The sequence below is a fragment of the Teleopsis dalmanni genome, chromosome 2 (genome assembly GCF_002237135.1).
Source record: "Teleopsis dalmanni isolate 2A chromosome 2, ASM223713v2, whole genome shotgun sequence".
In the NCBI taxonomy this organism is placed as follows: domain Eukaryota; kingdom Metazoa; phylum Arthropoda; class Insecta; order Diptera; family Diopsidae; genus Teleopsis; species Teleopsis dalmanni.
Window position 1 is genome coordinate 1,985,035 of NC_051847.1, and position 21,504 is coordinate 2,006,538.

Here is a 21,504-nt window from a genome sequence, read left to right on the forward strand (position 1 = left end):
TTTGAGGATAATTTTTTTATTCTCTTGAACAGGGCATAGTTGACCGATCATGAATGTCCGCTTTAGAGAGTTTTTACTGTTTTAAAAAGTTGAATTATTGTCACGTTGGTAACATTTTGCAGTAATATATTTATTGCATATATTGTAATGCATATATAAAGTAATGTATATATCTAAAAAATAACCTAATAGGTCTTAGTACAATATTTTAGCTAATTACTATTGTACCTAATAACTTCAATTTGTAAGTTGTAATATTTTTTATACTTATTTTTTACTATACACTTTGTGTTTCTTATTAAATATTCTATTTACTTACTTTTTATTTTCTACCTTCAAACGATTCTTTACTTTGGAACAATTGTGACCAATATCCTTAATAATGGAACTACACAAATCGTCTAAAGTTAGCTGTCAATCAGTGAAAAATGTAGGTAAACACGCGTGCTTAATGATGTTTAAAGTCAATATTTTATGATTACCGATTAATAAGTGGCCAAGCAGGGTAATTAATTAAATGGACTGTATTTGCGGAGAAAATACAGTTATATGAGTGTTCAATACTATTGCATTGGTTAAGAGGAGGCGGCAGATATGCAGTGTAGGTATGAAGAATAGAAGTGAGCCCAGAATTGACATTTATAAGACAAGGTAATAATTAAAAACTTTCAATTAAATATAGAAAAGGTGTTCATTTAAATAATTATATACTTAATTCAAATAAAAAATAACTAACTATAATTACAACTTCACTTGATTTGTCATACTAAATCTTCTCTAAGTTGGGGAACATTTTTATCCCTTTTTGCACACATAAATTGCGCAGTTAATTTTCTTATAAATATAACAGTTTTGAAAAGTTTCGAAATTAATGTAAGTCTATATTCTATGTTTTATTTTCGAAATTCTCCAACTTTAATTTTGTTTCATCAGGGCGCATGCCTTAAGAAATGGCGGCAGTTTTGATACTCTTTCGAATATGAATATTTGTTATTGCAATAAACAAATGGCAACTACAATCCTTTCCTCTCAGAAACTACATTCAAAACAATTTTAGTAGCACTTGTTGCATTTAGAAAAGTAAAAGGGTTGTGGGCCAATTTATTCAGTGCATCTCGATTAAGAGTTACTGTTCCTGAATTTACTAAGCGCTAAGTAAAAAGAAGATATAAACATCACTATTATAATGGAAATTGAATAATGTTTATTTTATCTTCAAAACAGTAAATCCTATCACTTCACTTACGCATGTAATAAGTGCCCAAAATGTTTGAAATATATAATATAATATATAAATACGTTTTAAAAGAATAATAGTTCAAATGGCAGCTAACAGCATCAATATTGTGAAAGCAAGAAAGAAATGACAGCTATTGCAATCAAAAGAAAGTAAAAATTAGTTCGAAAAATCACTGAAAAAGCAAATGTACTTTTAAATATTTTTACTAAAAGAAAAAACACTGTATTAATCATAAAAAAAAAATTTATTGAAAAATACATCTGAGCCAAAAAAATAGTATAATATAATTAATAATTTCTAATTATTAAGTATACCAGTGCTGACAGTTCAATCAAACTGTCTGAAAACGAGTCTTAAAAAAAACACTCAGATTTATTTTTTATATCCTTTATACCTTTATACGTTTATTATTTTAATCCCAGTGAGTCTTCTCTTTTTTTTCTTGCAAAGAACAAATGAATTGAGCCATCATCTGAAACAAGAACATCATCTGAAACGTATGTTACGCTTTTGCACTTCAAAGTAATATAATCACTACATCCTTCATCAGTTGCAATAGATTTAGATGATAGCTTCAACACACCTGCACGCTAAAGATTGATTTCGTCTAGCTGTGTTTTGGTACCCAATGGATTGTAATCGTTAACTTGTAATCGTAATTTTGTATACATTTATGTGATACTCTGTTCTGCTAAGTAAAGGAAATCACTTAGAGGTTCTCACAATCCTATTGGAAGCTTCATAGCGCCCTAAACATAACTGGAGTCGCAATCGCTTTCAGTATTTGCAAAACTACTATTACTGAAACGTGGCATTCTTAACTATTTCTAAAAACAAAATAGAATATAAATGAATCAGAAAGTTATGATAATATTGTGTAATGTAATTGAAATATATATAATAGGTATATGGGTTTAAAATTGTTTTCAAGTCTCTCATTATATGATACATCACAGCCTCTTCAAAAAGTAAGGTATTATCTATAATAGAATAATAATAATGTTGCGAAAGCGGATCAATAAAAATATATCTAAAAGATAAGAAAATGCTGACTGCAGGAGTATTCGCTTAGACCACAAATTTTAAAATTGTCATTTACGCTACTTTTTAAAATTACAAGCCTAATGGAAAATAAATTTGTATATATTTACCTTGACCACAGGTTATATTTATATGGTTTTTAATGTACTATCACATCTAATGGATCTGCTTCACATCCACTTAATACCGCAATATCTTTCATCCATAACCAATTATTAATGTCCTGCAAAGTACGTATCCTCCACATATGATTTAAGTAATCACTTAATAATTTTCCACCACCCAAATTTTTATTTTAAAATCTAAAATAAAAAATACACAAAATTTGTTAATACAAATTTTACTAAAAATATATACTCGTATATTTTTATTTCTAACCTTAATACAAAAGTATTAATAATGCTAATAACAATGCTAATAAAAAGGAATTGCCAACCTACTGTTAGAATAAAAATATTATAGTTCAAAACCCAAATAGTTAAAACAATTATGTATCAACAATGTCCATAACAAGTGATTTACTTACTATTTTTATTATTGGAAAAGACAATAGTAAACTGCGTCCCTTAATGTCCACTTGCTTTCGCTGGACGATATATTGTAAACGAGGTTAGAATAGGCTTAAGAGGCACGTCCTGGTGCAAGACAATTATAGCCCATTATAAGCTATATTACCATTGATTCCAAAACAACTTCAAGCGTTATTCTTTTACATCATTTGGTTTTGGTTCAGATAAAATAAAGAAGATCCGATAAGTTCACTTTTACTTAGTATTACTAAGTTGGAAATAATCTTCTAGGCTAGAGCTGCTTCATCTGTAGGCCCGAACAAAGACAAAAAGCGATTGATAAATTAAACTTCTACTTCATCGAGGCAACTTCTATATAATTTATTTGCTCAAATATGCCAAAATTGAACCATTAGTGTAATTGCTCAGTATCTCGTTAGTACTGCAATAAGCACAGTAGCTACAAGTTTGTTCAAACTCAGAAGATCTTCTGTTCTTCTATATAATATGAGTAAAAAACTGTTAACGATTTTACAGTCTATGCTATTTGTCCAGACTTTTTTGCGGCACAGCAATAGTCTACGAAGGCAATGGTATTCATCTAATGGGGATCACAGCGGTCTTAAATTATTATCAGTAAATTACTGATAATCGTTCATTTTATGATAATCATTGAATTCATTTTATGATAATCGTAGTGCACGAGTAAATAAAACAGATAGTATTTTATTAAGTCTACAAGTCTATTAAGTTCAAGTTGTTACTGTCCTTTAATACAATCCTTAGAAACTCTTCTATATATATTAGTCCTAAAAGAATCGGGTACTATACGGCAGGGATTAACTGTATTTCTCCTTCATAGCACCGTATTTGCAAACGCTTTTGCTTCCTTATACTAAATCAATCTTCTCTGACCTAATAATATGTTTTTCAATAGAACTGCCACTTTAATCCACCAAAGCACTATGACATGGACACATTTTTTGCTGCTTTCACGAAAAAAATTTAAATACTTCTACTTCTACAGTTGTGTTAATGCACATTTTCAGACATATAATTTTTACTACATTTCGTGTGCATGTAGGTGCCAACAATATGACTTAAACTAATGTGCATGTATAAATATTTTTATTGTATATTTAAAAAAAATGATAATCAACACGCTTATTAAAAATTTCATGACATAATGCAGCCATCGCCCATACTGACTCCCTGACAGCTTAATGCATGTCAATTCGCAAAAAACGGTAAACACCGCGCGACAGTAATGTAACCTGCAGTTTTTTACTTCAGCACACCTCACCCCATCTAAATTGCATAATAAAAATTGCGAAATAAAGCAATCGTGCAATTATTCGCTCAACAATTCAAACTCGAGCGCATATCTAATCGCTGTTCTGCTAGTCGCAGCGAGTGGTTCAGCAAACCATCCCTGTCCATGCCTCCACAACTCCATATGCACATGTCGTACTCTCTTTCATACTTCACTTTTTTATTGCTTGTAATCGTTTTACACACAACGATTTCTGTCATGCGAATTGTCGGCAATTGGCAAATTGCATTGCAATGTTTTTGCTAGCCGCTTAAACCCTCGTCCTTCGTCTTTCGTCCTCCTCTCCTCACGTTTTTGCCTTGCTCTGCTTTCATGTTCTAATGACTTTTAAAATATTCAAATTGCAATTTATAATCGTAACTAAATCATCATCAACATTGTCATGTCCATGTCCATGTCCATGTCATTGTTTAGAATAAAGCTTTCGTAGAGGTCTGTCGTGTTAGCGGTCGTTCCACGTATCCATGCACAATTTTGCAGATTTCATTTTTTATTTTAGTGATAATTTTTCAATTTGTGTTAATATTGTAGCGTCCGTTTGGGGCTTACACAACAAAAACTGAACATTAATGCATTAGATTTTTTTGTACTTACCGCGATTGTTCCATCTAATGAACACTTAGCGCAATTTAATTTTTATCTTTTAACAAAAACTAATAAAATCACATAAACTTTCTAACTTTTGCAATTTAACATTTTGCAACTGAAACTGAAACTCTATGAATGCAAACTTTTTAAACTTGTAACTTAAAATCAAGATTAAATTGGAATTAAAAAAATTGTACTTGATAAAAGATAAATAATTATATAAATGTAAGTTAAATTAAACTATAAAATCGTAAAGAAAAAATTACCTCCATATATGCAATACATTATATGAGAGCCTAAGTTTTGAAACTAATGTATGTTTTCTTATTAAGTTCTAAACCATTAATAACTGATTGGATGAAAATGTATGACTATTTAGTTATATAGAAGGGTACCGTCTTCCTCTATCCCTATCAAACAACATTATTATCATTAGAAGAAACGATAATATGTCACAAATTAAGAAATCTATTATCCGATCGCTAGGAAGAGTTTTTCAATCTCATTCTTTATATAGATGAAGGCCATCTACAAAGCTTATAATATCATAATAATGTTTTCAGAACGTTTTTTATTCAGTGAAAACCTGATGATGATACTGGATTTGCTACTCATAATTCTAAAACAAAATTAAAGAAAATCGTGAATACGGCACCATTAATCTTGCAACATCTATAAATATTCCTTGACACCGTATTTAGTAGGTAGTAGGCTTATCTTCATTTAGCATAAAAGACCTGTAGCATTTTTTGTGCTCAAACTGTCAAAAAATATCCTTTGTTATTCTTTGTAAGATATCTTCTGTAATATCCTATTCTTTGTTAGTCGATTCTTCATAGTTGTATATCTGTTTCGTAGTTGTTGAGAACTGTTTTGTTGCCTTTGGGTTTAGTAGTTCTATAGAAGTTTTAGTTTTTCCTATGTATTTTTTGAAATGCCCTTATGTGGAAACAAATGCTACTAAAATTTTTTATTAATCAGTTATTAATAGATTAAAATTTTACAAAAAATTACTTGGTATGCATTTGCTGAGATTTTAAGTTTATCATGACTAATAAATTGCATTAGGTATGTCTTCCGGAACCATTCGTTTATATATGATGATTTCAATTTAGTTTTAATGTATTATTTGATAGATATGAAGCATTACTAGATTGGGTATCTCTAGTAAAAACTATTGTAAAAGTTATCAAATTGTTTGAAAAAAAGTGATTGAGAAAAATACTACGTCACTGTCTAGATCTCCACAGGCAAAGTATTAACAATATAGTAGATTTCTGTTTTAGGGAATTGACAAAGATAGACACAATCCACTTTAAACGAGATGTTACTATACATGGTTGATGATATAAAGTTATTTTCTAATGATATCAAAACATCTCTTGAACCTCAAAAGTGAGTTCCAATACTTTCTTAGCCAGGTCTGAATTATTTTAAATGTCAAAGAAATGTATAAATATTTTGAAACCCGAATTTTATTTAATAAAATCTACTTTTGTTTTGAAACTTAATTAAGTTAAATTATTTTTGGCCCTGAGTTGTTATAGTATACATATTGAAACACAGATGAATTCTAAAAAATTGTAATATTCTTAACTCATTGCTTTCCTTCTTAACCCAATAACTCGTACTCTTCATTATATGTAATTTTAGATTGCAAAACGTAATAAATATTCAAGCGCATTCAGAGTCACTAAATCGCGTTAAAATAATTGAACCCAAACCTCTGTCAATAACTGAGTAAATCCCCTTTTCACTGTGGAACTACGAAGGAGTTGGAGTGGGTTTTGGGTGTTTTTAGTTTAACTGTAATATTTTTTGTGCCATATCCAAACATTTTGCGTTGGAAATGAGGTTTCGACTTGTGATTGCTGTTTTGGCGCTTTAATAGCGTCACTCAACCATCAAAACTCAAACGAAAATATTTAAAAATAGTTTCGCTTTTCTCTAACTCAAAAAATTGCATACCGCAAAATAGTTTTTATGCCGCCTTTTTGCCAGTCGCAATTGCACATCAGAACGCCCCTTTTATTCTGTACTAATATTATAAGGGCAACAACAATGGACTCAGCACGAAAACATGCCGTTTGTTCTGACATCCTTTGAGTGGCATTATAAAATTTTTATGGCGTAAATCCTTTTGCGAATTCACTGCAAATTATTTTGATATTATCGCCCGATGCCATTGTTGTGGTCAATAAATTCACTCTACCGGCGCTGGGCGGCAGTATTGAAACTGAAAGGATATTCATTTTCCAAATAAAGTATAATAGAATAGTTGCTAGACTTATTAAATAGAGATTATAATACTCCACATTTTTTATACTGATAAGAACTGATATAAAGAAATTCATTATTATTATTATTTCCATACTTATGTTTTAAACCTTAACAAATATAATTATTTGATTTCAATTATCTGCTTACAACTTAAATTTATAAAATTGTATGAGAAGAAGCTTGCATTAAGAAATTCTATATCATGTTATTTTCAATACTATACTATACATAATAGTCATTTCAATTATCTACTTACTTTTTTCCTCAATTCACCCACAACTAGTATTTAACTTCGAAAACGTAGTCCCTTCTCTTGATAACTTGGTCTCATATATATATCCTATCTTTAAATAGATAATTCAGCAATTCTTTCCTCCAACAGAGGTATATGCGATAAACCATTTTCAACTAATCTACATAACAAATTCGAAGTAAAACGTCGACATATTCAATTTGCTTAGATTAAATCATTGTTATTATTTACAGAACATCCTGTATACACAAAACTCTGTATTTCTGTTATAAGAATGGATGAGTATCTCAACATTATTTTTATTAAACTAGCGATCTTACCTAGCTGATGTAACGCTGAATATATGAAAAGCCAACCGAGTCCGAGTCTTCTCTGCTTTGATGTCTTACGCATATCTTTCCACCTAAAGCATTGAACATACCATCAGAAATCGTATTACCCCATTAAAAATTGTTACACCAACATTTTTGCTTTTATTTTATATATTTTTGTTGTTTAGATGTTTCCTTTTTTGTTGCTTATGTTGTTTGCTGCTTTTATTGTCCTTTTTGTTGTTGACATGCAATTTGAAATTGCATACGAGCTTTTTTTGCAAGAACTACAGAAGCACATGTGACTTATTGTGCAGTCCATGGTCAATAAAAAATGCATTTCCAATTACAACCATGCAACCACAAATTTTTGTCCACTTCCCACACTGCCCACGTATTCACTGAGCTTCACGCTTAACTTTGGCTCCGAACTCCTCTCCCAAGTGGTGGTCATAATATTAACTGTAGTCTGTAGTCTTATAGTTGCAATAATTCATATTCGTATTTGCAGGACACTTGCAACTTTGCAAGGATACTTGTTTATGAAATTTTAATGGAATTGTTTAGATCGCATGTAGTCAACGTATGCAGTTCGATTAGAGCACATATAAAATTAATGTAATTTTATTGTTAGTTAGCAAAAATAAAATATAATCAAATATAATAATATAATAATTATTCATCAGTGCACTCTAAGCAGTTTTAATCTACTTGTCTAAACAATACCTTACCTGTCTAAACAATCTCTGGTTGGTAAAGAATCTCCAACTGCGGCACAACTTTTTTTGATTTTTTCATTGAAATATATCTGGAAAAGTTACCTGCCGCCATTTTGTCATATTTTACAAAAATTAATTTTGAGAAAAACCAGATATATTTATTGTGCATTTGACATATTCGAGGATGGGTCTACTTGCGCTTGCGCATAGTAGTGACTTTCTTTTTAGGCTTCCCCTTCTTACGTTTTAATTTCTGTGCGCATTCCTTACAAACGGCATGTTTACGTTTAAATTCAGCTGAAACGTAAGTGGGACGCTCTTCATCGTTCGAACTATTTGTAACGGACGTTAATGAAAAATCAGATGAGAAGTCTTCCAAACCGCCAGAAGTGGATGGTGTTTCTTGAGCTATTTTCTCGAACGCGTCTTCCGTATCACAGATGTTAAAATAGTGAAGATGATACTTTCTGATATACTTGTCATTTACTCCTTTCTCTAAAGCTGAATACATTTCTGTCTTCAATGTCTTTTTTTTGATATTCGATTTTAATTGCTCAAAAGCAGTTAATTCTTCTAGCGTGGCAGGTGAACCGAATTCTTCCAGAATTCGAAGTATCTTCAACTTTGAAATTAGAGGCATGTTTATTTATTCTAATAAACAACAATTTTGCAGCAAAAACGATTTCTTTTCTAAAAGATATAGTTTGTTAAAACAAAAAATATATACACAACCGATTATATCAATTTTAGTATGAAATTTAATCAAGAAAAAATTAGTTTGACATTTTAATCTAAGTTGCGATGATTTCAATATAAAAAAACAAAGAGTAAAGGTGAACAGCACTACTTTTCAAATAAAGTGCAATAATAGCACTTTTATTATATTTTTGTTAGGTTAGGTTAAATAAGAGTAGCGACCGCGTGCATCAAAACCCACCTGAGGGAAAATAATGGTACCACCAAAGTAAAAATAAAAAAAACACTTATCTATAATTTTTTAAACATATTTTTATTATAATAATAATTGCAATTACACGAATTTTATGCAAATTTTACCACATTGTAATGTAGTACATATTTGATTCTGCAAGGCCGTAGTTTTTTTTTTATTTTATTGAGGAAATTTTAAGTTTCAAAATTTTTTGAAAACTATTATTATGCATAAAAATATCAAAAAAATATAAATGAATGATAAATAATATAAAATCAATGTCTTAAAATGATATAAAAATTTTAAGTTACTCTATCAAGTTTTGCTCTTTTAAGCTAAAATATAGAGCTGTCTCTTATCTCTTATATATTTAGAATAGAAATTATTATAAGCTATATCGCTATCAAATCTCTTCTAGTCTTCTCTTTTCATTTATCATCAAAGATTCCTTTTCTATAAAGATTTTCAAGATTTACTGTTATGATTTCACATTAAAATATTAATTTATAAACATTTTTCTGTCATATAGTAGAATGTCACGCTACTATCATGACATAATACCAGCAGTCCAACTCTTTGAACATAAAATATGGAGTCGACCCTACTTTTTGCATTTATAAATATGATAGTAGCCTTTAGTAGTCAATTACTTTCCTATATGCTATTTCCCATTTTTAAATAATTTTATGTAATTAAAATCCTATCTTCTCTAATAACTAGATCAATATCTAATAGAAAGATAACGTATTCAAAATATAAATAAAATTATAATTATTTATTTGAGTCCTTGGTTGGGTTTTTGTACTATGCAAAGAAGAACCAGGTATATTGTAATAAAAAAAATTTGACATAAACTCAATATAAGTAAAAAAATAAATTTATAAGTAAAATTTAAGTTACTTAAAAATTAATAAAAGGATTAATAAATAAAAGTAAAACTTTTTAAATTGCCTTGCTTTTCCATATTAATACAAATTTTTTAATAACATCTATACTAACATATATAAAAGCTACATTTTTTTAACTTAATATTACATATAAATATATATTATATTGTGATTCTTTAAAGTGCTATATCAGATTCAGAGTTATAAGTAAATGTATAATCTTGAGATATAATTAAAAATTATTTTATATGGCTTTTTATGATATACTTTTAATTGTTTAATTTGATATTGTAGAGAAAATAATTTTTTTTTATGTTCATACTCCAAAATTTCAAAAGGATAAGGATAAAAATTATTAAATAAATCTTATATTTAGTTAAAAAATGATTTTCGAAGTTTAAAGTATTTTAATTTCAAATAAAACATAGTTTAGATCTAATCAAGTCAATTATATGAACACATGAATTTTCACTTCTAAATTTATCAAGGATTTAAATAATAATATTTTATATATAACAATTACTACAATAACTTATCATTTAACTGACAGTAGACTTTTCTGTGATGCCTATAGTTATTAACATTTTATTATCAAAGTAATTAGTGCTGCTGTATTTGTATTTAAGTTAACTTTTTTCTATATATAATACTTTACTTTCTCTATTTATGAACATCAAAAAATATCTTGATTTGATTTAAATAAATGTTGTAGAGCGCTTGAAGCAAAATATATGACTGGCAAAAGCCTTTTAAATATAATTTATTAATTTATTTGCATGTCGCACTATTTACTGTATAATAATAAATATATGATTCCATGAGATTTTATTATATTTCTATATATTTTAAAAGTTGGATATAATATTTAATATATTCTATATTGTATATTGTATATAGGCTCAGAAAAAACTGTATATAACTATGAATTCATATTCTCAATAGTCATTTCGAAGCATTCGGGTTCTATACCTATTATAATATATCATTTCATTAAAACTCTTTAGGCTCTGTTAAATAATTGAACTTTCAGTATTATGCTAAGGTAAATACACTCGTACATATCATATATAGTAATATGAGACGTATACATTTTCAAGTTTTATAACTACACAACAAACGCATGTTATATATATATATCGGTTAATGGCATGTCTGCAATAATTTTATATAAAATGAAATAGCAATTTATATAATTTACTTTATAAATCTGTTGTGTAAAATATTTTTAATTCTTATTTCGCATAGCCATTAGCTAAGAAGTAAAAAATTTTGATATCCTTATTCTTCTGATTTTCTTAACAATCCTTTAGCTATGAGATAAAAGGCAAGAAATTTTGATCTTCGTACTCTTCGGTTCCCTTATAACTCTTTATAAGTTTGTTTCTGACTATATCATTCAGTTCAATTAAATTTAATTTAATTGAAATTATTAAGTTTTTATAATAATTTATAGTAAAATTCATAAATAAATAGTTAGATCAACTGTCACTATTGGAAAAATTCAGTTTTAATATGCAATTTACTTTTTAATATTTTAAACTTAGTTATATATTAAATTTGATTAAAAATCAGTTTTTATTTCTTTTTATATTTATTATATAAACTTTAAATACAGATTTTCGTACGTACATTAATATAACTTTAATATTGAACATACAAACATTATATGGAAAAAACAGTATTATTTAATTAAGAATATTTGGATTCTTGTAAATATTTTATTCTCATATGGAAAAATTTCAGGTTTTTGTTTATGTTTTTGTTTTTGTATATTCGGCTCTTATTTCTTTTATTTAATTGAAAATTGTACATTTATGATTTTAAATACTTATTAATATTATTACACATTTAAATATTATTAAACAACGAAATATATGCTTCTATATTGAATACATCGAATTGTAGTTATTGTAGACATATAATATTTATATCATATATAATTTCTGTTGAAAAAATTTCTTAAGCTTAAAAATTTTTATGGTAAAAAAATTAAAAAAAAATACAGTTTTTTATTATTATTAAAATTAAATATTTTTTAAAAAATAGATTTAAAACATGTAGTGGTGTTTAAGTGTATATATGTTTTTGTGTGGAGTTTTTTTATATATGTATATTCGTGTAGGTGTGCTTGGCGTGCTTATTTTACTGTGTTTGCTGTTGTATTTCAATTTTCTCCACTGTCATGTCTGGATTCATAGCTGTTGCCTCCTGTAATATTTAAAAGTAATATAATTAATTTTATTTTATTTACTGTATATATGGAAAGTAATATTACCTGTATTGCCTCAGCTAAAGCTTTGTCATGATCAATTGGGTCACCATCGGATTGTATGGTTATCTTTTGTTCCACGCGTGTTTCAACAATGCCATCTCTTTCAGTTTTATACTAACATTTTGAACAGAAAAGATGCATAATATATATAATTATATTTAATGAATCAATAGATTAAATAGATTAAAAACAATTTGTGTTTTTAAAGTGCATAAAGCAAAAAGAGTTTAAAATTAAAGACATCGTCAGCAGTTCTTTTAATCAAAGGTATTTTTATTATATTATGGTATTTATGTATGCATTTTTTATATTAGTGATATTTTTATATTATTATTTAGGATAGTTAATAAATCCATATAAACCCAGTAATGCCTATTAAACCGTGTAATATTTTCATTATATCAAATTAGGGAACTCATTATTTTTATGATTAATAAACATTTGCATATGGTTTTTGATTTTCATTGTTTATCCAGAATTTAAACATTATAAAAAGGGCGAAGGACCTAGTAGTCGAGTTTTTATTCTTAGTTAACTTTAAAATGAATTTTAGTGTTAACACATAAATAAATAAATAAACATTATAAAAACTCTAATATATCATCAATAAAGAATAATATATATATAAAACTAATAGAAGATTATAAAAAACGCTTATTCAGTTCTTTAATGAGGTGGAACACAAAATACGCTTGCGTTTTCTATTTATGCGATTTTAATATCTATACTTTCTATTTCTATAGTTCTATACTTAAAAGTACATATATGTATTTACAAGAATAAGAGACTGAAATGATTTTCCGAAAAACGCCACATAAACAATGTTATATTGTATATATGTATATATTCTACAAGGAGGACATATATAAACATTATATACAATCATATTCAATGATTTTTTTTTTACAATACGAAAATTCTAAAATCTTCCAACTAACATAAAATGATGATATTTAAGTAAAGTAAGTAAAGTCAATTGAACGCGTATACTTTAGAAGTTTGTACATAAAGAACAAGACAAGATTTCTGATACTTACGGTTATGGTTTCAACTGTTCGTGTTTTACTGCTCACAGTTTGTGATGATACAATTTCGCCATGTCCAGAATATCCTGGCATATCTTCGCCAAGCACAACGCGGGTTTGTTCAACACGTGGTCCAGTGGTTGTAGTTGATGTGGTGGAGGTTTCATACAAAGGAGATTGCTGTGACGGCACAAATATTTTAAAATAAATTAATATAACCAAATATACTAAAAAGTAGCATCTACTCATCCATTTAATATAACTCATATATATATATTCTGTATTAGTGTTATACTGTATTATATTATAATATTATATATTAAAATGTCATGCAAACAAACCTTATAGCTTGTTGAACTTCGCAACACACTGGAGCCATCATAGGGCCCATCAATTGGTGTACCAGAATCGCCAGAACTTGTTGATGAAATACTGTCACGTCTTTGGAACTGATCGTTCGGTACGTTTTAAATGCATATAATAGTTTTACAATAACAATAACAAAAAATGCAAATGGTTACATATTAAAATAAAATAAAACAAATACAATTTAAAAAAACCAAATTATTTATAAATAAATTTAATTAAATGATTTTCTCAAAACATTTTAAAAAACGACATGCAAACTACACAATTCGTGCAACTTCAATCATGAATCCGAAAGTTTACAATCCATTCATGGTTTATTATAAGCTATCTCTCTTTCAGTCTACTTCTTTCTCTTTCTTTCTTTAATTTACATGCACTCCATATTTAATTTTTTAGTTAACGAAAGAAATAATCTGTAAACTGTAATCTTCTCTTGTTCAGAGTAAGGACTCTGATCTTTCTCCTAATCTTCTTTAACGCAATGGAATAAATGATAATTTGAACAAAAAAATTAATGCAAATTTTACATATATTTCTTTTTATAAGAAAAAAATATAATTACAAAATACTTCACGTGGCTTCGCTATTATTTATCATTTATTCCTCAATTAAAATTCTATTGCAGTAGCACAAAAGACCATAATCCGACTCTGCTACATCGGGAGTCTAAATTCCTAGTGTATAATAATTCTAGCTTTCTATTGTAATCGCTTTCGCACACTGATTCGCAAAATTAGCGTAAGAGCTCTTTGCTTACCTGATCCCCACTCGTCACTGTGGCCGTTGTTTTGACTTCTTGGGTGACAACCCGTTGTTCCTGTTTGTTTGGGTCATGAGTTCTAGTTGTGGCTACAGTTTTCTCTTCCAACTGCTCGGTTTTGGCTTTCTTGCCCAAATCTTCATGCGTCGTGGCTGTGCGAGTGGTAACTGCTGTAGCTTGTACATAAGCACCGCTGAGGTCAATTGCAGGAGCGTCAGCCTGTTAATGCGCAAATGCAAGAGTGGTTGCAGGCACGAGGGGATTACCAAATAAAAATGTAAAAATTAAACGTGTTAAATGAAAAATTAGAAATGAAAACAATAGAATGAAATTCGGACAAGAACGGAAAGAGCAGAGAAGCATTCCAAGCATATAGACTATATAATTAACATAAAATATAATGATATTGTTAGGATTTTAATAACGAGTTTTTCAAAATTAAACTTTGAACAGAACACTTAAAAATTTAATTAAACAGAAATAAATAAATAATTATTAATATTAGTAAGAAGTGCAAGCAATAATTACATTTTTTATCTCAAAAAAAAGTTAAAAGCCAGATATAATCTAAATTGCACCAAAAATAGTTTATAAAGCTTGCACGATTTTGAAAAAAGCTGTATTAATGTGACTTTCACTATTTACTATACCTTACCACCAGCTTTTAAAATACATATTCTCCTATTTGCTAGCATTAGAAATAAAATAATGTTTTGACTTGCTAACCTTGTGTTCCTGTGTTGAGAATGTCACTTCGCCTGTTCCCAAATTGCGTACTTCTTCCTCTACATTATGTGTTACACCATCGTCATTCTTCGTTAGCACCTGTTTTGTTGTTGTTTTCACAACAGTTGGTGTGCTCACATATTTACCCAATTTAGTTGTTTGCGTTGTACCTCCTACTTGCTTTGGACTACCTAAAACCAAGTCCTTGACAATTTCAGCGCCGTATTGTTGTGTCATATCATCATCGGAACTTGCTTCAGAATCACGGCGTAATGCATTTTTGCCCATGTGCTTAACACCATCAAAGAATTGTTGACGTGTGATTGGAACGGTCTCAGTAGTCGTGCTCACTTGAGCTTGTTTACCAAAGTGTGATGGATCGATTTGCGCATAATTGAGGATAAGTTTTCCAGTGACAGGATCGCGTACAGCAGTTGCTGGATCAATGTCGCCAGTGTTTGGATCAATGTCACCATACTCGCTCTTGATACGTCCAGTTACAGGATCAATTTCGCCACTCAATGTCATAGTATGCGTAACAGTCGTGCGTGCTCCAGCAAAACGTGGATCATTCGGGTCAACCTGTATAATTTCACCTGTTATTGGATCTATCATATTATAAACATAAACAGTTTTATTGAAAAATTTAAGCACACGACCAGAGACTGGATCAATTTCACAGGTCTCTGGATCGATTTCTTCTGGTCTGCCTCGTTCATCTGTTTTCGAGATAAGCAATATACGCACAATGACAATTTTTCCTGTCTTGGGATCAACCCGACCAACTTTAGTGTAAACTTCACCAGATTCTGGATCAACTTGTGTTGTGGCATACAGTGGTTCACCAGTGGTCTTATCGACTTCTCCAGTAGCAGTATAGATTTTACCGGAAGTTGGTTCAATTTTGATTGTATTAGGATCAAGTTTGGTTTGTTTTTTAACTTCATTGGTTTTGGGATCAAGATAACCATATATAGTGATGACATAGCCGGTCTTAGGATCAACGCTGCTGGAGATGTACTGTAGTTCTTTAGTGTTTGGATCAGTAGCACCAGTTGGTACCCAAATTTGATTAGATTTAGGATCAACCACGATTTCTTTGTCTTTAGCTGAGCTAACGTGTGCAATAGGTGCCTTTGTTTTGGGATCCACACGCTGCTGTACAATACGCAATGATATAACTCGCGCATAATCCTTGTCTGGTTTGTTATTCTTGGGATTAATTTGGTTCTTAAGCACAATTTGACCAGTTGCAGGATCAATTTTAATGTCACGTGTAACAGTTTTACCAGTTTTTGGATCAGTGAAGGTTATTGTGTGTTTAACCAAATCTATTTGTCCGTATTTAGTATCAATTTTTCCAGCTTTAGGATCAAACTGACCACCAGACGTTTCAACTTGAGCAGTTTTTGGATCAATAACATTTTTCTTTGCGTCGTATTTACCTGATAAGGATGTAACTTCAACAATTGGATCAATTTGTTGTCCCACTTCGATAATACGTCCTTGGGTAGGATCAACCTTGCCTGTTTTTGGATCCGTTATACCCAAAATAGTGATCTGACCTGTGGCTGGATCAACTTTAACATTTTTAGACACAACAATTTTACCAGTTTTTGGATCTATAGCTTTAAGTTCGCCAGTTTTAAGGTTAATTTCGCCATATTTGGTATCCAGCAATCCGGTATCGGTATTCAGTACACCTAATGAACGTTCAACTTCTCCGTTTACTGTATCAACCTTTCCTGTTGCAGGATCTATGCGACTAGTAATAACAGTAAGCTCAACGACAGGATCATCTTGGGGAGTAATACATATTATTTGACCCAATGAGTCATCAGAGCGGCCTGTATTTGGATCGGCAACACCGGTGACCAAATGTACATTACCGGTTTTGGGATCAACTTCTCCTTGATGTGTTTCGTTTTGTCCAGTTTTAGTGCTAAGCGCGGTTAGTGTTCCTTTTTTAGGATCGATCAAACCATATTTGGTATCAATTAGACCTGTCTTTGGGTCAAGTATGCCAGTAGAGTGTTCAATCTGTCCATTTTCTGCATCAATACGTTTAGTAGTTGGATCGAATTTCGACGTAATAACCATTATCTTAACACGTTTTTTCTTTGGCTTGCCTGCGGCTGCACCAGCGCCAACGCTTGGAAAACCAGCACCTGATTTACTAGGCGTACCAGGAGTTCCAGCTGCCTTGCCATCTCTACCAGCACCAACAACACCGGGTGCAACACCAATACCATATCCGTCTTTATCTGGAGAAACGGAACCAGGTTCCTTGTTATAACGTTGTGATTCAAGAAAAGCGGCGGTTGGATCAGTTAATGGTTTATAACTACCTGGAGCCCCTGAACTATAGCCATAACCCTTTGTAGGCGAATAAGAACGTTTTTGTGCATCGCTTAGTGGTGAAGCGGCAGCATCTACTGCACTACCTTGCAACTTAGCACGCGTAGTTGGAGACAAATTTGCATCCTTTAATAATTTTGCTTTTGTAGTGGGTGACAATTGTCCTTTGTTAATTTTTTCACGTGTTCTAGGAGATAATTGACCAGATTTCAATTTCTCAGCGGTTTTCTTTAATGCGTCTTCATTACCAGGCGCATAACTAAAAGCAAGTCCAATTTTCTTTTGTTCAGATGTTGGCGATAATTGCTCTTGTCCCTCTTGTCCACGTTTAGCACCGTTTGGATCTTGATCATAACGGAAACCACCAGGTATATATGATTTACGTGTCGGGCTAGTTTCACCGTTGCCTTCTACGTACTCATACGGACGAGTATGACTGGGAGTGTTAGATGCACGATTCTTATCATTGTTATCCTGATCACCAATACCACTAGTAGAAACAAGTGTAAGTTCGCCTCTGCCAGGCTTATCTTTACCATCTTTGTCTTTAGAAGACTTTTCTTTTGTATCTTTAGCTGGTGAACCACTTTTGCTCCTACGGCCAGACGAAAATAGACCACCACCCTAAATATGCGGTTTATAGTAGATTGCGATTGTTGTTTTACGATTGATGAGGCGCAATTACATAATTTCATTGAATCAAATAAAGAAAAATAAAAAAAAAATAAAAAAAAATTTTAATTAAATCAGGAAACTATAAAATAAAACTAAACTATTTATAAGATAAATAAAATTAGGATGAACTCAAATTAAATTCGGACTACAGGTTCAATCAATCAATAAACAACTTATAGTCATTTTTCAATGGATGCATGAATTGGGACACATTTAATAAGATATCGTTTCCATTGCAAACATTTTTAGGAGTGCTATAGATTACATTTAATCATACACATATTGCTTATATATACACCCCTATTTAAATAAACGTACTCTATAAATACATAGATAACAATACAGCTTAGTATTGTTGTAATATACTTACACGTCCCTTTCCAGATTTATCAGATTTATTAGAATCATTCAAGTCATCATTTCCTGTAAATTGAGTTTAATAATTAGTTGTTCAGGTAATTATGCTTTAACAATTGTTCACATAGGTATATAAAAAGTATATATATTTTTCTTTTAATTATTATGATAAATCAATTTTAATTGTTTATTCGGAATTTCGCACTCAATTAAACAGAGTACTTTTATAAAGAAATATTTACCATTGATACCTTCTGCGGCGGCAGCAGCGGCAGCAGCGGCAGCAGCGGCTTTAGCTGCTTTGTCCGCTTTATCCTTTAACTCTTTTTCCTTCTTTTCGCGCTCTTTTCGCTCCTTCTCTTCTTTTTCCTTTTGTTTTTTCTCCTTTAGCTTAACTTCCTTATCAGCATCCACACCAGCGCCGACCTATTCGTTTGATAATAAAAATCAGCATCAGTTTTTTTCGTTTCAAAACCTTCCGCTTCTTGTGAAAGACAGACAAGACACAAAAGATTCAAACAAATATATTATATATTATTACAAGCTTCTGCATGCTGCCACTTATACTCAAACTAAACTTCCGGTTAGTAAGAAAAATTGGAAAAAATAGAGAAAAGTTTTGACTAAGCGTTACTGTGAATTTTTTCCAATGTTTTTTGAGTGCTTGCTGTGGCTGAAAACAAAATTCACTTTCGCTGGGACTAAACTTTTCTCTGCCTTTTTCTTGGATTAGTAAAATCTTTAAGTCTACTGGATTTGTGTGTGTCTGTTAATTTTGAGAATAAATTTTTTATAAATTTACAAAGTAATGTGTGTGTAGGGTGTATTTGATACGTTTTGGAAATGGAAAACATCATATATTTACAACCAATTGATTTTTTTCGCATTGGACGATGGGGGAACTCACACAAATCTCAGTGATTTGTTAATCAGCGCAAAATAAATAATTATATTTAAAATTAATCATTATATACATAGAGGTATTTAAAATTAAAAAAGCACATTTAAAAATGTTAGAGGTAAGACATCACATTTATAATAATCCATATTGCAAATTAGGCTTAAAATTAAATTTAATAAAAATACTTAAGATATTAATTTACAAAATAAATACACTGAAACAAATATAACTTAATTAAGTAAACAACAAAATGCGATCATTTATCGTAAAAATAAGTTTATGGATTTAAAGTAAACTTAGAACTTATGCTTTTAATATTAAAAATGTTTATAGACGTTTCCTACAAAAATTATTTGTAAAAGTTTTTCTTTTATTATTTTAGTGAAGTTAGCAAGCACTTTGAATGTTTTTTTTTTCATTTTCTCATTTTCATATAAGTGCATTTTGCTGGTATTTGTCACTAGGTCAATAAAATTTGATTGAAAAATAAAACTATCAACAGGTACTCAAACAATTTAAAAATTATTAGAGACCACTTAATGTAAAATTAAATTTTTACATTAAGTGAATTAAGTGCACACCATTCTTCTGTCATTATTCACTCATTGATGCCACTTCGGTAATAACTTTTTTGAAATCAGTCTCATCGGATGATCTATTACAAACTATATAAGATGACTTTACATTGAGGTCATTTTTATTTTAGACCTGATTGATTTAATTACTTTAAAAAATTATCTAAAGGGCTTTTTTCCATATTCTGCTTATTTTCATGTTAGATTTATCAAAAAAAAAATTATATTAAGTAAAACATTATAAAAATTGGATATATCAATTTTTACAAAGTTTATCAATTTTTACAATCAGCATTAGAGATCTACAAAAAGATATCACTTTGAAAAAAAACTAAATATATATTGCAAAATATAATCATTTAAGTGATCCTACGCATAGTTAGTTTTTTAATATTTTCGATCTAACATATTACTCTCATTCTTTTCGAAAAAAAGCTCTACTACAGATTATACCTAGCAGTTGAGAATCTTATAAGTAAACCAAGTCATAAGTTAAAAACTACATCTTGAGAAGCTTCAGATAAAGCCATTGAAAATAATAGTAAAAACTAAAGAGCAAATCAAATGCTACAAAAAATATTAACTCAGCAAAGAATCGAAATAAATTTTATCAGATAGAAAAAAAATTGAAAAGTTAATTAGGAAAGAAAAAGTTTATATAACCTGCACATCACTAATGTAGGCTACTGCTGAAGCTTCTTCAGCAACAGCAGCACCGGCTTCGGCATCGCCGGCCTCGTAATCACCCTCAATTGAACTCTGGGAAGAGGCTGAACCAGTACCAGTGCTCGATTCACGTATTAACTAAATTTTTATTCGGTGGTTTCGTTTTTTAGCGATTTAATTAATTTTTTCATTATTCAGTGTAAAAAATTTAAACAGAATGGTACACATTCCATACACGTTTTCACGGTTTACATTTTTATGGGCGATGTTAGGATTTGTGAAACGGTGCGTTTATATTTTTGGAAAAATGTGTTATCAGTAGTGTGTTATTACGAGTAAGTGTATTTAGTTATATTTAGTAAATGCATATTGGAGAATTTGTTATCAAGAATATTTTGGTTAGTTACAAAAAACAATTCAACCGAGAAAAGGAAGAAAAAATTGTTAAAAATCTGTTAATCTCTCATATGTCGAAACAAAATTTTCAAATATAACGGGAATGATTTACATTTATAATTAAATACCGAAACGAACAAAAAATACCTTTTCTTTTTTGTCCTTCTTCAATGGACTGCGACTACGTGATGAGTCTAAATCAGGTATATGCTCTGGAGGATGTCCCATCGTATGACGTTTTTGGGCATCTTTCTCTTTTTCATCTAATGCTAAAGCTTGAAATTATTTACAAAAAAAATGTTAGATATTGCTGTTTAATAAATTATTCTTAA

The 21,504-nt window shown here is 29.9% G+C and overlaps 1 protein-coding gene and 1 long non-coding RNA gene across 5 annotated transcripts in view; both read right to left on the reverse strand.

The window, feature by feature from the left end:
• Nucleotides 1-1,557: 1,557 nt before the first annotated feature.
• On the reverse strand, nucleotides 1,558-9,003 carry LOC119685458. Its single transcript, XR_005252802.1, has 5 exons — nucleotides 8,287-9,003; nucleotides 7,565-8,090; nucleotides 7,248-7,507; nucleotides 2,392-2,583; nucleotides 1,558-2,067 (listed from the first exon to the last, which is right to left on the reverse strand). It is a non-coding gene; the product is annotated as an uncharacterized LOC119685458 (long non-coding RNA).
• Nucleotides 9,004-11,670: 2,667 nt separating this feature from the next.
• Nucleotides 11,671-21,504, reverse strand: part of LOC119684662 (protein 4.1 homolog) — a 45,636-nt gene continuing 35,802 nt past the window's right edge. Inside the window, exons 7-16 of one of the 4 annotated variants that reach the window (XM_038098753.1) lie at nucleotides 21,320-21,447; nucleotides 20,774-20,914; nucleotides 18,886-19,060; nucleotides 18,648-18,700; nucleotides 15,245-18,226; nucleotides 14,516-14,737; nucleotides 13,731-13,838; nucleotides 13,402-13,569; nucleotides 12,368-12,478; nucleotides 11,671-12,300 (exon numbers count right to left, since the gene is read on the reverse strand). In XM_038098753.1, coding sequence (XP_037954681.1) covers nucleotides 12,235-12,300; nucleotides 12,368-12,478; nucleotides 13,402-13,569; nucleotides 13,731-13,838; nucleotides 14,516-14,737; nucleotides 15,245-18,226; nucleotides 18,648-18,700; nucleotides 18,886-19,060; nucleotides 20,774-20,914; nucleotides 21,320-21,447 — 4,154 coding nt within the window. In that variant the 3' untranslated portion in view covers nucleotides 11,671-12,234. Of the gene's footprint in view, nucleotides 12,301-12,367; nucleotides 12,479-13,401; nucleotides 13,570-13,730; nucleotides 13,839-14,515; nucleotides 14,738-15,244; nucleotides 18,227-18,647; nucleotides 18,701-18,876; nucleotides 19,061-20,773; nucleotides 20,915-21,319; nucleotides 21,448-21,504 lie in introns of all 4 variants that reach the window. The other 3 variants (XM_038098752.1, XM_038098754.1, XM_038098755.1) reach the window with 3 other exon arrangements.